The sequence below is a fragment of the Argiope bruennichi genome, chromosome X1 (assembly GCF_947563725.1).
Source record: "Argiope bruennichi chromosome X1, qqArgBrue1.1, whole genome shotgun sequence".
Classification (NCBI taxonomy): Eukaryota; Metazoa; Arthropoda; class Arachnida; order Araneae; family Araneidae; genus Argiope; species Argiope bruennichi.
This window is the reverse complement of record NC_079162.1, coordinates 100077220-100094705: the sequence shown is the minus strand read 5'-3', so window position 1 is coordinate 100094705 and position 17486 is coordinate 100077220. Positions and strand designations below refer to the sequence as shown.

At 28.3% G+C, this 17486-nt stretch overlaps 1 protein-coding gene across 6 annotated transcripts in view; it reads right to left on the bottom strand.

Annotated features, from left to right (window-relative positions):
* The window catches only part of LOC129958976 (microtubule-actin cross-linking factor 1-like), a 320795-nt gene that overhangs the window by 17571 nt on the left and 285738 nt on the right, over positions 1-17486 (bottom strand). For all 6 annotated transcript variants that reach the window (XM_056071738.1, XM_056071741.1, XM_056071742.1 and 3 more), the window contains 18 exons: positions 16571-16897; positions 15369-15575; positions 13657-13885; positions 12561-12787; positions 12188-12412; positions 11982-12083; positions 11202-11372; positions 10951-11106; positions 9634-9834; positions 7658-7786; positions 7316-7486; positions 7079-7234; positions 6094-6300; positions 5614-5900; positions 3014-3173; positions 2518-2715; positions 1125-1397; positions 628-816 (listed from right to left, as the gene is read on the bottom strand). In XM_056071738.1, coding sequence (XP_055927713.1) covers positions 628-816; positions 1125-1397; positions 2518-2715; positions 3014-3173; positions 5614-5900; positions 6094-6300; positions 7079-7234; positions 7316-7486; positions 7658-7786; positions 9634-9834; positions 10951-11106; positions 11202-11372; positions 11982-12083; positions 12188-12412; positions 12561-12787; positions 13657-13885; positions 15369-15575; positions 16571-16897 — 3615 coding nt within the window. The remainder of the gene's footprint in view (positions 1-627; positions 817-1124; positions 1398-2517; positions 2716-3013; positions 3174-5613; positions 5901-6093; positions 6301-7078; positions 7235-7315; positions 7487-7657; positions 7787-9633; positions 9835-10950; positions 11107-11201; positions 11373-11981; positions 12084-12187; positions 12413-12560; positions 12788-13656; positions 13886-15368; positions 15576-16570; positions 16898-17486) is intronic.

Below are 17486 nucleotides of genomic sequence, written 5' to 3'. Positions count from 1 at the left end.
TCAAAGCACCACTACTTTCTTTACATAAGTTCCAGTATAAGAATGATCCGAGTTTCTGATACAATATAGAAAATTGGTACATTAAAAGAACATATTTGTTGAAATGTATTCCTAAAAATAGACAGTGGTGCATAGTCTCCATATATATTTTTAAACCTAAAATTTTAAACCATTTATATTTAATTAAACATTTCGGGATTTTATTGTGTAAATATTTTTTAGAAAATTAAATATTTGCAGTACAAATTTTAAGACATCTAAAACAGGAGAAAGATGCTTTCCTATATTATCAATCCGAAGGGCATAATAAATAATTTATAATTATTATGAGAAAACTAAATACATGGAATAATCATTGTATGCTATTTTAAATGTATTAAAATACTTATATATAATAAATGAAAATTAAAAACACACACAATAAAATATATTTGTAATTCAAATTAGGTGACGCGCATATAAAAGAATCAATGTTCTAAAACAGTACATGCTGTTTTTAACTGCACTGTATTGTCCTTAATAATTATAAACTTGAGCGATATTTCCACATCATAATATTTATAATATGGAATACAATTTTTGATGCAGTTTTAAAAAATGATATCGCAATTTTAATGGTTCAGCTACCTGGTGCTCTTTAATAAGCTCATCTAATGTAGGCAAATCATCAGGAAGAGGTTGCGCTTCCAACTCGGTTAATGAAGATTCTGCTTTAATCAACCACGCAAGAAGTTCTTCTAATAAGCTGTTAATATCTCGTAGAGACAGCAAATGATCTCGAAGTCGCTGATCACGCTGTTTAGCCCAAGCAGATATCTGAAATTGAATTAAATAAGCATTTATATTCTTTTACATTTAAAAATAGCTCGATTCTCTAAAAAATACACACTATAATCAGTCATATAAAAATGTCATGAATTATGGTTATGCCTATTATACAAAAATAAACAAAGATAATAAAAGGTAATAAATCTATACAAAAAAGTCATAGATGCAGAAAAAAGAAAGCATCAAATCTGAAAATAAAATTAGATATTTACGTTAAATTACCAAATAAATGCTTATTTGTTCAGACACAAAAATTAACAAAAAAGTAAGAAAAGAACACAAAACTAGCATTTTACCTCATCCCACCTAGATTGAATTATGGTAATCCAGTGTCGAATAACTGATATACCATCAGGATGACATTTCTCAAGTATATCTTGAGCCAGTGTCAACGTGTCATTTTTAATATTTTCTTTGTCTCTCATCTCACTCAAGAAATTTTCATGATCAGCAATTTGCTTTCTTGTTGACTCCTCATCTTCAGGAAGAGATCCGAAGAAACGCAATTTCATTTCGGCGTCTGATAACCACTCCAATAATATATGTACCATCTTATACAGTTTTTCAGCCTATGAGAAAAATTGAATGTGACATTGTTAAATTTAAGCATACAAAAAATAAAAATACAGAATCTAAAATTGCCAAGTAATCATTTATCAACCAAACTATTTGAAAATAGCAAATGCAAATTTAAATTATTATTCAAACCGAACAGAAAGAAAACCCTAAAAAATCAAGTTATCTTTTTTAATAGATAAAGTTTAATTAAATCATTCATATTGGAGGTATAATAGGGTTTACTCACTAATATATTAGAAAAACTGATGATGTTCATTATACTATTGATAATAAATAATTATGATTTGAATTTTAATCCCTTTTAACACAAGAAATTGCAGGTACTATGCAAAGTTTAAAACCCCTTAAAAACATATACCAAATTAAATATTTGCTGTTGAATTGACATTATTATAATGCTTATAAATACCTGCAAACATCACATTGCTGTATAGTGAGAAATTTTAAACAGAAAATTCTCAATAAGTATTTTTATAACCATGTTATAAACACTAATAATTTTCAATATAAAAGATCCAAATCTCTTACTTGAACACAGAAAAAAAAATTCCCCAAATTTTTTATCTTAAAAATATAATACACCTATTAGCACAGAATGGTAATCAACATTTTTACATCTTCTGGATAATGCTTAGCATTAATATTGAACAACATCATGGGGATATCATAAAATATCAAGGTCTAGTAGGGTCATATAAGCAAATTAATTCTTTTACCAAAATTCAAACCATAAACAATATAATTTGAATGAGTTCCAAAATCTTCAAGTTCAGAAAATTATCATAAATATAAGAAAGACATGTTAATATTTAGTTTTATATATATATCGATTAATCCATTTAAAAAGACTCACAATTAAATGCACAAAAGTTCCAATAAATTTAATTTTAATGTGTCTTTTCCACTAGTATTTGAAAAAACAGAAACAACATGGCATTAATACAATGAATTAAATCCATTTCCAAAAAGAAAAAAAAAATTAATTTAACTCTTATGTTATCAATTATATGCAAATAAACCATTTGAGGGTTTTTTTTGTTTTTTTTTAAAGAAAACATGATTTGTTAAAAATATTAATTCTATAAATAAAATTCTTTTAAAATAAATTACCAGCTGAAGAGCTTGAGAAAGGTTTTGTTTTTTCTTTTCACTTAAATCAGAAACTATTTTCCATTTTGCTTTTAATTCGTCCACTTGAGTTGATATGCTTTCAACATCAGTAGCACTAGCTTGCTTTTTGAGATCAATAGAAGTTTTACAAACAGATTCCATACTTAAGCCTCTGTTTTTCAATTCTTCTTCAAAGGACTAAAAAATAAAAGTAAAACGTTAACACTCATTATTGAAATAACTATTGCAAAAATCAAAACCAGCTAACTTCTTATGATAACATTTAAGTTTTATCAATTACTAAATAATGATAACTTAATGCAAAATTTAAAAATATTTACAGAAAAAATTTACACATGCTTTACATTTTTATAAAAAATAATTTACCAAATGTTTAAACAATGAGTTATTTATCATTTGATGAATTTTTTCTTATTTATAATACCATCATTTATTAACATAGCATGCGGCAAAGAGTTTCATTAAGCGTCCTTACTTTGTGTTGTTCTATCAAAGAAGTAACAGTATCCAAATCACCATGGTATGGTTTTGTCTCGGACAACGATGTGATTGCTTTATCAAACCAATCCATCAAAGCCAAAACAGCGTCTTTGAATTGTCCAGAATACAGCAACGCTTCTTCTAGTTTCCTTTGTCTAAGTAAAAAATATTTAATTAGAAAGTGAAAAATATAAGCATAAAGTTTAATATAAAGCAAATATAATGCTCCGGTTGCAACAAAACACACACACACACACAATTATATTTATGTATATAACATTGTAAAATATTTAATTAGTTACTCAAATCTGTAATTAATGAAAAGTAACCTTATAGCACTGCAATAAAGAACACAAATTAAAAAATGTTAAAATAATCATTCAAAGACATCTATCTTTAAATTCATTAGGACAAGAGGATTTTTTCTCATAAAATAAGTTTTTATTAAATGTCTGATTTAGCTCTTAAGCATATAGTACATATTTGAACTGATTATAGTAAATATTTCAATTGCATTTTAGAATAAAGTACAAAATCGTATTATATCATTATATTATCACATTATCAATGCATTATATGTAATTTTTGGTTTTATATTGTAAGAAGAATAGAATGGGAGATAAATAACAGTAGGATTTTAAATAAATTATGCAGCAGCGAGTAACTAAAGAATTAAATGTGCTAATTCAAAAATGAGTCATTAAACTTTCACTAACATTTCATGAGGCATTTATCTAGAAAATTCTTTAGAATATTCACGTTTCAAGCAGTTTGTAAATCTATAAACATTTAAATACATAATGTGTAATGGAAGGCTTGGATATGCAGCATAAAACTTTTTTAAATTTTAGTGAATGAGCATTTTGATGTGCACTAACTAGCAGCCAGTAATAAACAATCTGGAACTGAGCAACAATTTTCCAATCATTAAGTTTCCTCAAAATTTATTATTTAATGTTTATACAGCCACTTTTTTCATCTTAAAACGCTTTCCCTTTCTCATGTTGAGCAGAAACGTTCTTCTATATATACCTTATTTACCAGTAAGTAATTGGACACCTGTGATAAAAGAGATAAACACAATTTATTCATACTTAATAGTCGGCATAGCCTCCACCTGAGACATCTCTTACACATCATTAAACATCTGGGGTATGCTTTCCACAAGTGTTTGCATGATGGACAGTAGTATTTTCTTCCACTCGGCTTGAAGGAGATATGTAAGTTCCTTCACAGATTCTGGAAGGTTGTTGTACCTTTTAATGCGGCGATCCAACTCATCACCGAGATTTTCTACAGAACCAGACCAGTCAGTTCACCTCATTATCATCATATCAATCCACAGAGGACCTCGCAACATGACAAGTGGCGTTGTCTTCCAAGAAATAACAATGATCCAACCAGTAAAATTGGCACAGCGTAAGAAGTACATTGTTGTTTAGAACAGTTGAGTAGGAGTCGGCGTTAAGCTTACCACGAATTGGGATCAAGGGTCCCAGTCCATACCACGAGAAACATCAATCTGACTATAATTCCACCTCCGCCAAACTTTACTGTAGGCATTCTCCATACATATGCCAAATCCAGATTCAGCAATCTGACTGGTAAAGATTGAACCTTGATTCATGACTCCAGAGAACCTATATCCACTCACCTACGGTTCAATTTCGGCGTCCCTTGCACCACCTCAACCGAGAACAGCGCTGTTGGATATTGTAAGGAAAGGACTAAGGGTGGCAGCACAACCATGGAATCCAAGCAAATGTGCTTCCTTGCGTATGGCATTTATCGAAACAACAGTCCCTGATGCTTGTTGGAATTCCTGGAGTATGTGGGCCATCTGTTTTGGTGCGGTTTTTCCGAATTTCTTTGGACACAACTTGTCGGTTTCAATCTCTTAAGTTTCGTGGGTCTGCCGGATCAAAGCACATTCCGGAAATCACCACATACCTTCCACTTCTTAATAACAAAAGCCACTGTCAATTTTGGAATGTCGGCCATTTCTATGATATCCGGCAATTACGCCTTTCTCGAAATCAAACAGCTCTGAATTTCGTGGTATCTTATATGCGATTAATGCGAAAGTTGTTTCCTACACAGTATTTATGTACAGAAGGCATGACATAGATCAGGACAGCAAATATCCTCATTTACATGGATGTCCAAAAGCTTATTGGTAGAATAGTGACAGACATTTTAAAAAAACCCGCTATTTTTTACATTTTTTTTCGATTGTTTGTAATAAAAATTGATAAAATAATTAATAGTTCATTTACTTCGCTAACATTATTTTAAGCAATCCAAGTACATAAAAGAATTAATAGATTTCATATTAAATCAAAATGCCCAACGATATTTGTTTGATATTGTACGGTATTCAGAATGTCGAACAATATTGTGTGAAATGTCTTGTGTTAATAGGGTTAGTAATTGTTGTTTATAATTTCATTACCTAGAATGTATTTAATACAAGTCTTATTGTGCTAAAAACTAAACCAAAATAAATGTGTGCTAACTATTTACCATGCATTTATTAACAGAGCACGGGAAATTTTAATTATAATATTAAATATATATTTGGAAATTGATACTTACTTATCAACAGATTTCGAACACACTTTATTCCAACGAACTTTCAATTCATCAATCATATCTTGAATGAGTTGAACATCTTGTTTTGGACATTTATCTTTCAAAATTCGGCCAATTTTCATTGTTGAATCATATGTTATCTGTTTTGAACCCAAACTTCGCTGGAATTCTTTATGCTTCGATAAAAGCTTCTTTATTTTGAGTGGGTCATTTCCAATTGGAGTAGTTGCATCCAAGATTTTCTCTGCTTCGTCTAGCCATGCTGAGAGTGATGTCCAAGCATCATGAAACTAGACAAGAATATTTACTCAAAAATAGGAATACGCATACAAAATGATACAAACTATCCCTTCAAATTATTAACAGATTAAAAAAAATACTTTCCCAAAAGAAAAATGCACAATAATATATATATTTTTTAAAATTTTGATAATTAATATTTTAAAACAAGCACAAAAATAAATAAAATCCATATGTTCCTACTTCTTTAGCTTCTTTATATCCATGATCCAGTGCTCTAGTTCTTTCTGCTGCCTTTGAAACTACCTTTTCCCATCGATGCTGCACACTAATAAGCAAGTTCTTAATTAATATGACATCTTGCTTTTGACTAAAATATTTGAGATGAGTTCCTTTCTTGTCTAAATTCAGCATAACTTCTCGATGTGCACTCAAGTCTTTCTGGAAATTCTATATTAAAAGAAAAAAGATAGCATAACTTTAAATAATTAAAGAAAACTAATCGAAGAATTTACTTGAATTAAATATCGACATTTAAGACTTATCATTTAAATTCAGCGATTAGGTTTTATATAAAAGGAAATATTTTTCTCTCACTAATTAGAGTATATTGGTAGAATATCATCTATTCTACCTTTAACAGTTACAACACTCATAGTAACTGCACTAGTATTTCCTCATCGCCTGGTCCTGTAACTTGCTGCCAATTAACATATGGAAAAATTGGAATGAAACTTCGTAATCTCAAACTTTAATCACATGAATTAACCACAGAAATAAACAGAAAATGCAAATAAAAGGTATAAAAGTTTAACTTTTAAATTCGCATTGTAAGAAACTCTCAATTCTGCGAATAGTTTTCGAATGTTTAACTGATTCTGGTTTTGACAATGTTCAAACCATATATCTGCCATGCCTGAGGTTAAGAGGTTTTCAAATATTATGTGATGAAATCCCAACTATAATCTTTATAAATACTCGAAAGATGCAAGCATTTTCAAATCAAATTTGGTGTACAGCTGTCGAACTTCACTATGTTAGCTGCCTTCTTTATTGTCATTTGTGCAACCTCTACTTTCTGCGCCAAGCACTAAAATGCTTATGAATTCAAAAAAAAAAACACCCTGTTTTTTTGCAATGGCTATGTTTCATGGTAGAAAAATGTAGCCTACTGAGATGAACATTTTTTTCCCTCATATAACAACAATAAAAAAGGGAATAAGCTTACCCTATGCTCTTCAATTTGCTCTAATACTGCTTTCATATGACGACTCACAGGTTTCAGACTAGTAAGGTATTTTTCAGCATTTGTTAACCACTCTACAAATTGTTGCAATGCTTCATGAAATTCTGTAGCTTCACGAAGGGCAATTTCTAGTTTTATCTAAAAGGACATTAAAAATTAGATAGGTTGTATTGGGAATAACATTCAGATTATAGCCTTAAAATACCATTTTCAACATACCTTCCTGTCATTTGCTTTGTTTAAAACATTATCTGATCTTTGCTTCAGAGTACGCAAGCTATGCTGAAGAGCTTTTGTATTACTTTCACCAGACTTCTTCAAATAATTTTGACCTTGTTGAATTATATTTTCCACTTTATACCGATTTGTATCGAGCTCATTATATAAATCCTAAAAGTGAGGAAGAAAAGATGAGTAAGTTGTACTAAAATATGAATCATTTTGCAGCTTAACAATTAGTTGATTTAAAGCAATGTTATATAATTGAATACCTTGTCATTATTGTTATTGAATTCTATAAAAGTCTATGTAAAACGATAAGAAAAGTTTATTAGCAAATACCATAAATTTATTTAGCTGTTCCCTTGCTGTCTCTGGCAGGCCTCCGACTGGTTTAGATGTCACCAATTGCCCATCTATGTCATTTAACCACATAAGGAGATCTTGAATGTCTTGATGAAATTGCTGAGCCTAATGAAGAAAAATTTTAAAAATTACACTTTTTGTTTGCGGAATTAAATAAATTTTCAGGCAATAAATTTATATGAAGCGGCACATATTTATTAGTAAAATAATATTAAAAAGTTATAGTTCATGTCGATAGATATAATTCAAATCATTCTCATATCGATGAAAAAATGATATAGCGAGAGTAACATGTGCCGGGCGCATAACATAACTTTTTCACTCTCAGTCATTGTTTGATATTTAGGAAAATATGGATGAAGTCTGAGCATGCTATTATCTTTCCGCCTCTTCACAATGTTTCATCTCAAAATATAATATAAGTGGCTAATGTTTTGTTCCAATGGCACACCATAAGCTAAGACAGTCAACACCTCCTTACCTCAGTCGCTGCTTCACTCAAATGATAATTTCAATTTCGTAACAAATAGTCACCCACATTATCTTTTAAGCAATAGCCATATTGACTTGGCTATTACTTCATTCGCGCATTCGAATTAGTTTTGTTTCTATTACAGAAAACAATGCATTCTTTCGCCTTTCATTTACCAATTTTTTCCCTGTCTAATTCTTAAAGCTATTAATTTTTTTAAAAATACACTATCCAATTCGAATTTAAACTGAAACTTTTAAAATCGGCAATTCTAAGTTTAGATTTATCAGTCATCAAAAAGAGTAGTAAGAAACAAATTACGGCAGACTTTTCACAAAAAATATTTCGCATGTTAAATAAATAAACAAAGTTAGAAAAATAAAAACATCAAACTCATACAGGACTGCGAATAGTATACTGTTTTACAAAGCATAGTATACTTATTTTCATTACCCTGAAACTCCTATAGTTAAATTAATCAATCGGTTTTAAAGGATACTTCAAAAGATGGTGCGTATGAGAGTTCAAAATTATGAAATTACTATGAAAACTCAAAACGGTCACACCAATCGTTGACAGATGATATCAAGAAATAATTCTTCAAAACTTAAATAATTATTTATCAATAGACAAAGAATATGAAAATACTCGTTGTCTGATTACTGATTTGAGAAAAAAATTCAGACTGTCACATCAGGTTTTAAAACTGCATTATAAATTGAATCCAGCAATTTTTTCTTCCTCTTGTTTGATAATATGTATAATCATATTTTCAAAAAGTCCAGGTTTAAAAATTTGTATTTATATTAATTACAAAGCTTTTAAAATCACTATAAAAATTCAAATTTAACATTAACACATCATTTGCAATAATAATTATGTACAACAGTAAAACAACAACAAAAAAAAAAAAAGCAATAGAAAAATAGATTCGAAAATTTTCTTCCAATATTTCAAATTACAAATGTTATTTAAAATTAACGCATTTTATATGTAATAGTATTATAATGATAGATCATAAGAAAATTAAGAAAACATTGAAGAAATAAAGCTTTCAAATGGTCTTCTGTATTGTTTTAATTCAATGTTTTAGTATTTTATGCTCATTTTATTTCTTTTTAAATTTATATCCAACATTCTTGAGTATTTATTTAACATTTCAGGAATATTTATCTAACACCAAAAACTAAATAACAGATTTCAGAAACTTTCACACAAACTTTTTGATAATCTGCTTCAGAAAACAAATTCAAAATAAAGCTATTATTAAATGTTGGATATAATCCGTCTTTAAATCCATTGACTTTATTTTTATAATGATTATTTCCACTACATAAAGTTTCTATCGAAATTTAATAAATCTGTTATAAATGCAATTGGTTAAAAAACATGAAAGTAATTATTCTAATTTCGGTAGCAACCGAGAACATTAAGTTTGTGCAAAAATCTTTACTGTCACGGAAATAATTTTGAAGGTTACCTCTTTGAGAGCTTCTTCCAGTTCCTGATAGCGTTCAGCCGATTTATTCTGCAAATGCTGCCACCGTATTTGTAAATTCTGCAATTTATTGTGTGTAGATTTAGCATCCTCACTGCCTCGATCAGAATCTACAAATTCATGTCCAGCTCTGTTGATAGCATCAATGCTAGACTGATGTGCTTGAATATCATTTGAAATAACCTGTAAAAATATAAATATATTCAAGGTTCACCCATTTGATTAATTTATTTTAACACTAGTTAAAATGGAAAGATTAAATTAATTTGTTTCACTATTTCAATCAAATTGTGAAAAAATCATACGAATTCAACAATCTTGTATTAAATAAAACATTAATATAAAAATGAAATTCTGTCAATAAAATATTCCAAAGACCCATACGCATACATTTTACTCTCTTCGATTTATTTCAGTCCAATAAATAAATTTTAAAAAACAGATTATTATATTGATAATATAGGAGCATTAAAAAGAAAAACTTTCTAATAAACAGTTTGAATCATTCAAAAATATTGCATAAAAATGGCATCAGTACTACAGAAGGGTATTTCTATATAATTTTAGTCAACATATTCTTTCATGATTCAAATGTTTCCGAAATCTTGAAATTCATTCTAAATACAGCCTTCTAAAATTGGTATATTTAAGCCAATAACTACGCTATGTAATAAAATTGAAAAATCGAAAAGAAATAAATGATATTATATGATTTATTACTAGATGATTAATTAATTATATGACCTAAAAATTTCTCTGAATGGCAATGCATTATTATTATTATTTTTTGATTTGTTCACTCTATTTAATATTGTCTCTCTTATTTTAATATTGTTTGGAAAATTAGTTCAATTTCTGAGTGAAGCTTTATATGTTTTTAAAACTTTTTCAGAGTCAAGGGCACTAACAAAGAAGACCATTAAATTTTTTAAAGATTGTAGATAGAAAAGATGCCAAGGAAATTTTAAAGACACTCATAACATTTCTTTCATTCTGTTTCTTATAAAAATTTCTTTTTCATATTAATTAAATTAAATTTTTTAATTCAGTTACAGATTTTTCGAATTCGATTATATTTTGTATCTGAAGTTTCTTCTAGACTTTAAATTCAATCAGTTTTATGTAAATAATTTCTTGATTTTATAATAAAGTAGAGCACAAGTGAACTTTGGAATATTTTGCATATTTTGGAATTTCTTATTCTCCATGCTGTAGCATGTATAAAAGCTCATTCCAGTTAAAATAAAATTTAATATATATATTATATATATAAGAATATCAAAAGTGAATAAAAAAAACCTTATGCTTGGCAAGGACAACTTCTATAACTTGTGGATCTCCAAATACTGGTTTTAATTCATCCAATGTTTTTTCAGTTTTTGTCATCCATATCAGATGTTCTTCTAAAGCATGTTGAAACTGCCCAAGTTTCAAAAGTGTATTCTCCATTTCACGCTAAATTTAAAGAAAAATACAAAAAGTTAGATGAATATTCTTTAAACAATGCATATTGTATAAAAAATTAATAACATTATTCACTAGTATCTAACCTGTCTCTCAACAATGCTTTTCAATAAATCATCCCAACGCTTATTGATATCAATAAGAGGCTCTCGAATAGAGATAGCTTGATCAGAAGAAGTACGCTCCATTAGTTCCTGAGCTTGGCGATTCAGTGCTTCAACCTCTACCATATGTGGATCAACTTGAGATTTGAAATTCTGATTGTAAAAATTTCATATTAAAATTTTCATTATTCAGTAGTAAAATTAATGAGCATTATCTGATGTTGCTCAAAAATGACCAATTTCATTCAAATAGTTTCTAGAAAATTTCTATAAATCATTAAATAATTTCTAGAAACTTTCTAGAGTTCATTTAAAAATATATTATTAAAATTTTAATTAAAAATTGTTATTGCTTCAAGTAGTTAATACAAACATACTTTTGTATATATACATTAATACATATGTGACTGAAATACTGGGGAAAAGTAGATTTACGATTTTGATAATTAAAAATTAAGCATAATATAAATATAGCTTTAAATGAAATAATTTAACATAATAGTAAGGTAATTTTTAATTCAAAGGATAGTTTTACATCAAGAGAGTGTAATGACAGAATTTTAAAAATTCTAATATAGGGAAATATTACAGCTGTTGCTAGGACAGACCTAATTCCTAAAGGTCTGAAAAGAAGTGCAAGGAACAACCAAGGAATTATTATCCCCCGCCCCCCAAAAAAATTGCCATAAAAGAATGTTTACATCACACAACATTACACTGGTTATTATTACTTAAAACTAATAAACAGAAAATGAAATATACCTTTAGTTCATTAATTTGACTTTTTACTGCATCTATATCAGAAGATACAGCTCCAAAATTGCTGAATTTATCTTCAAAAGTATCCAAGAATTCTAACAAATTCTGAAAAATGAGCATACAATAGGGTTTTATATGTTCAAAATTTTAAAGCAGATTGGAGAATAAAAACACACCATTCAGAATTCACAACACCATAATTTAAATACCTGCATAGTATTATGGAAGACCATTGCTTTCTCCATAGCATCTACCAGATTCTGCTCTCGTTTAGCATACAGAGTAGTAACGTTTTCCCATACTGAATCTAAATCTTCAATATGCTTCTTCACATCTGGTTTATCAGGCTCGCCACATAATTGCATCAAATTTTGGCCTGCTTGACGACAGTGATCTACCTCTGGTTTGGTCTGAGTGATTTCTTGCTTAATTTCCTTTAAATAAATACCAATATTAATATTTAGAAAAGTCGGCAAAATGTATAAAAAAAAAATCCCGTAAAACATCGTTAATATTACACATATGCTTTTATCCCTCTCCAGAACAAGTTAAAAAGAAAGAAATAAAAAGAAAATCACTAACTTGTAAGACTTCTTGTTGTTGTTGAACAGCAGCAGGTTCTACAGCTGGGGGTTCCTGACAATTAAGATTGCTCTGAAGTTCTTTCAATGCTTTCATAACAGCAGTTAGTTCATCCCAGAATTTTTCAGCAGCTACTAAAGCTTCTTCCAAGGACTTCCCACGATTATGAGCAGCTGTCTGAATTGTCACCCACAAATCATTCAATCTATCCAATTTCATTTTTATGTCTGTAAAAATATATAAATATATGACTGACTTCGTCACCAGCCTATATATCATAAGATATTCAAATTATTAGAAAATAAATTAAATTAATTTTCTTGAATAAAAAAATGCACATTTAAACACGAAGTTTATTTATCGCCTTCAAATAATTTTTATTTACAGATAAAGAGAAATGGAATGGGATTTTCATAAATCAAATTCCGCTTCATCATAAATTTAATTCTTCCACATATATTCACAAAGATTCACAGTACTTAAAATAACTTATCTTATTTATTAGAGCTCATTTTATACAATAACACATAATTTGTATCATTTTATAACCCATTCATCCAGACCAACTCCTACACTGAAAATACATCAATTTCAAATTACCTTTCTGAAATGGTTAACAAATCTTAAAATTCCTCTGCCTTATGCATAGTATTCTAAAGTATTATATAAACGTCAATTCAATTCAAGCTTTTGACACATGACCTTAAAATATTCATCCCGTAATAAATATTTACGACAGCAATATATATTTCTTTCCAATGTCAGAGTTAATTAAACATATGTTTATATAGACATAGATATTAAGGAATTTCAAAAATTAGGTAATAAAACTAGACTAATTTTAGAATAAAAACTTTAATATGATATACAAGTATCCACATTATTGAAACTTGCGCATAAACAATTATGGCATTATTATCAACAAAAGAAACATTGTTACTTAATGAAGTGACTAAATTCATGAAGTGAAGAGAATTTGGTTGAATCAAATTTAGAGCACATAATCCGTGATAGTAAAATCAAATTAACAAAAATTAGTAAAACAGAAAAGGAAATTCATACAAACAACTTCATGAAAAGTAAGACATATACAGACCTCTTACAGCTGGTTCATCTATCGTACTGGCTTTTCCTATTACATCATCTGCCGCTTTTTTAACAGCTTCTAGAGTTATAGTTCGTTTATCAAGATCTTGCAGAACAGCTTTGTTGTCATTTATTTGCTCTTGTATTCTATCAGGATGTGCTGAAATTGGTTCAGCATTATGAAGCTGATCAGCAGTTGAAGTCAGTGCATTCAAGATACCTTCCAATTTATCCGAAAACTTGAAAATAATCAAAAGCAAGATTTTACTCAATAAGCATGGGCCATTTTCAAAAATAAAGAATAAAATTTTGAAAAGAACTGTTTTTTAATAACAAAAAATAATCTACAGAATAATAGGAATTTTAAGTAAAATGAACAGACAGTTCGCTATATTTCTTTTTACAATGAAAGAATGTTAATATTAATGGACATACTAATTACATCTAAAGAAGTATCCAGTTTTTTAAACCACTTTTGGTATAGCAAAGAAGATGTAAGTTGGACTATTTATATCTAACAGTTGCTATGCGTTCCACTAATCGTCGAATGTGTTTCTAAATCAACGTAACACACAAATATTAACTCTTTAATGTATGTCTATTTCTTTCACACACATAACACTAATTTATAAAATTTGGATGTTAATTATTTCGTTTATTATGACAAATGGTGCATTTTATGGCATATAAAGTATTAAATTCATTGATTTATGATGTCATATCATTATTTAAGATTATAGAACTTTTGATGCACACAAATACACAAGTTAAGCATTCCTTATAACATGCTGCTATGTGATCTACGCTGTATGAAATTTATTTTATGAATAAAAACTTCAAATCACTGATTATGCAATATTAAAAAAATGCTGTTAGTGTAATTGATTGAATAATTGAAAATTAATATATATTCTGATTTTTCAAAACACAAAACAAGAATGTAAATTTTTGGTTATATAGCCAGGCAACCAATTAGTGAAGATCCCTGCTGACATCTTGTATTGCTTTTGCTCTTATAAATGCGTCAACCTGTTCGCTTAAGTTGTGTTAATTTGATAATTTTATATTTTAGGCAGAATGATGTAATAGTGAAAGACATCTTTCTATTTTATCACACAAGGTTGAAAATCTTAAAGAAAATAAATATCTATAGGACTTTGATAGTGAATGATCTGAATAATTCCAATCAATCTGTGCCTTAAATACTATTAATGCAAGAATCAAGCAGAAATTATGAAATATTAATCATATTACTTTTTCATTAATGAAATACATTTTATTTAGAAAAAAAAAAAAACAAGAAAAATGTCTATAATGATTACATAATTTTAGATATACGCAACTAGCATTTGGGTATTTAATTTTTGCTCAGAGAATAAATATTATACTAGACAACTAATTCGTTAGTTTTAATATATCCGTTGCACAATTTATTTTATTGAAATTTTTATTTAATTGTCAGCATATTGATCACTAGATTTGTAATCAGAGTTTCATGAGGTGAATAACTCTTTTTTATGCAAGTATATTTTGAACATACACATATCTTATTAATCTAAGAATATGGAAATTCTTCTAAAAACATAAAATATGGATAGTGAAAAAAAGTACTGATTTTTTTTCTAATGAGTAATTTTTAAGCATTCTTTTTACCAAATAAATAATTAAGAGAGAAAATTTTTAACAGGAAAAGTGATTAATCAAAAGCAACAAATAGCATACTTGTGATGTTGCTTGTAAAGCTTCTTCTAAAGCATTCTGGTGTTCACGAAGAATTTTTCGAAGAGCATTGTACCTACTGTTATCAGACTCAAGAATAACTTCTAGTTTGCTAGATTCGTCATCTTTGCAAAGTTTAGTTAGAGCAGATCCGGTTTTATTAAGTTTGTCAACCAACGGTTTATGCTCCTGAACGGATTGTGTCAAATCCTGGAAAAAGAATTTAAAAATAATTCAAAACATTTGACAAAAATAATGTTTCAAATGCCTATGACCCAGTATTATTTTTCAACAATAAATATATGATTTCAGAATACTTATAATTTGAATAAACAATTTTTTTTATATACACAAAGCTCATAAGTATCAGAAATATTAGGAGTTCCACTAAAGTAAGAATTCATTTAAGCAGTAAATAATGTTCTATCAACAACATAAACTTTTCTTATTTTACTACATATATAAAAGAGAATTCATATAATTTAAACTGTGAACAAAAGTTTAATTATTAGAACAAAGGGAAAACATTATCCTTAAATAAAACACTGCATTTTTTTTCGATTTTCGCTGAAAAAAATTTTTTTTTCAGAAAAAATTGCGAATATTGTCAAATTTAATCATAGAATATTTTTTAACTATTAACCGATGATTAAACAGTTAACAAGGCTGATAAGTGCAGGGGTTAAAATTTTTCAAGCTTCTTATTAAAGGAAAGCTTTACAAGACAGAGGAAAATTCATTTATGAAAAGAGAAATAACCTTAATATGCTAATAATTAATTACTAGTAATTTATGGGTTTGCAAATATTTAAGAGAAAGAAATCTTCAGCTATCAATGCAGGCATTTATGAAGAGTCATTATCTAAAAATGACCTATGAATTGGCAATAATTTTTGTCTATAATAACAAACTGAATGAAATAGAAAAATAAAAGAGGCAAGGAAAGGAAATATAGAGAAAAAACAGCAATACAGAGAATTAAGAAACGTATTTTTCAAAATATGCTTTATCTTCATTTTGCCAGTGGAATAACTTAATGCCACCTTGTATACAGATGTCTTGGATAATAGTACTTTCATGCTTGCTTTTTTCACATGTTTTTCTAACTCTTTTAAAATGATCAAATTATGTGTCAGTGAAACTGCAAAGTAAAATAAATATTGTGAAACAATATGTAAAAGGAAAAAAATAATGATTTTAATTACTTTATTTCTGTCCTGCTGTTTTTTAATCTGTACGGAATTTAATGCAGGAGCTTCTAAAAGTTCTGCTTCTCCTTCCACTTCATCCAACCACTGTCCTAAATCAGAATGAGTCTCAAAGAAGTGTTGGGCAAGAGGAAGGGCTTGTTCAAGTGCACTCAATCTTTCTTGACAAACAATAGATACATTATTTGAATATGTTTTCAGTGCTTCCATTTTTTCATGAAAGTAGGATAAGTCTTCTGAAGAAGATTCTCTCATCAGTTTTTTGGCTGTTGTAATGACATCACGAACTCTGTTCTTTTGTGCATTCAACTCTTCACATAAAGACTAAAAAATAATAGAAATATGCTATTTAAAATCAGTTGATGTATAAAAACATCAGAATCATATTACATTAAAATACAAGAATCATTTTGCTTAAAAAAAATATGCAAACAAGTAGTACTTAAAGAAAGAGAAGACATATTTGGTACATCTGTTATATTCTTTCTTACAAGGCGATTTCCCAAAATATGCACTATCAATCTCCAAATACTGACATTGTTTTGTTATGGATACCTCAGATTTCACAGCTAAATTCCAAACGAAACTTGGAGCACATAATGTATACTTATTTATATTAACTGAATGTTCATATTTTTTTATTTACATAATAGTTCAATGATTTTAAATATATTTAGTTAAATAATTTACAGTTTATATATTGATAAATGACATTTTTATAACTAACCGGATAATAAAAATATTTGAATATAGAAGATTAAAACTATTTGATAATGAAACAAAAATGAAAGTATGGAATTTCTTTTAATATACTAGGCAGCATGCAATAAGTGACATAGTTCAATAATAAGAGTCTACATAAAGTTTTATGATTTCGTTCCTTTCGTTTTCCTGTGCTAAATGATATAAAATT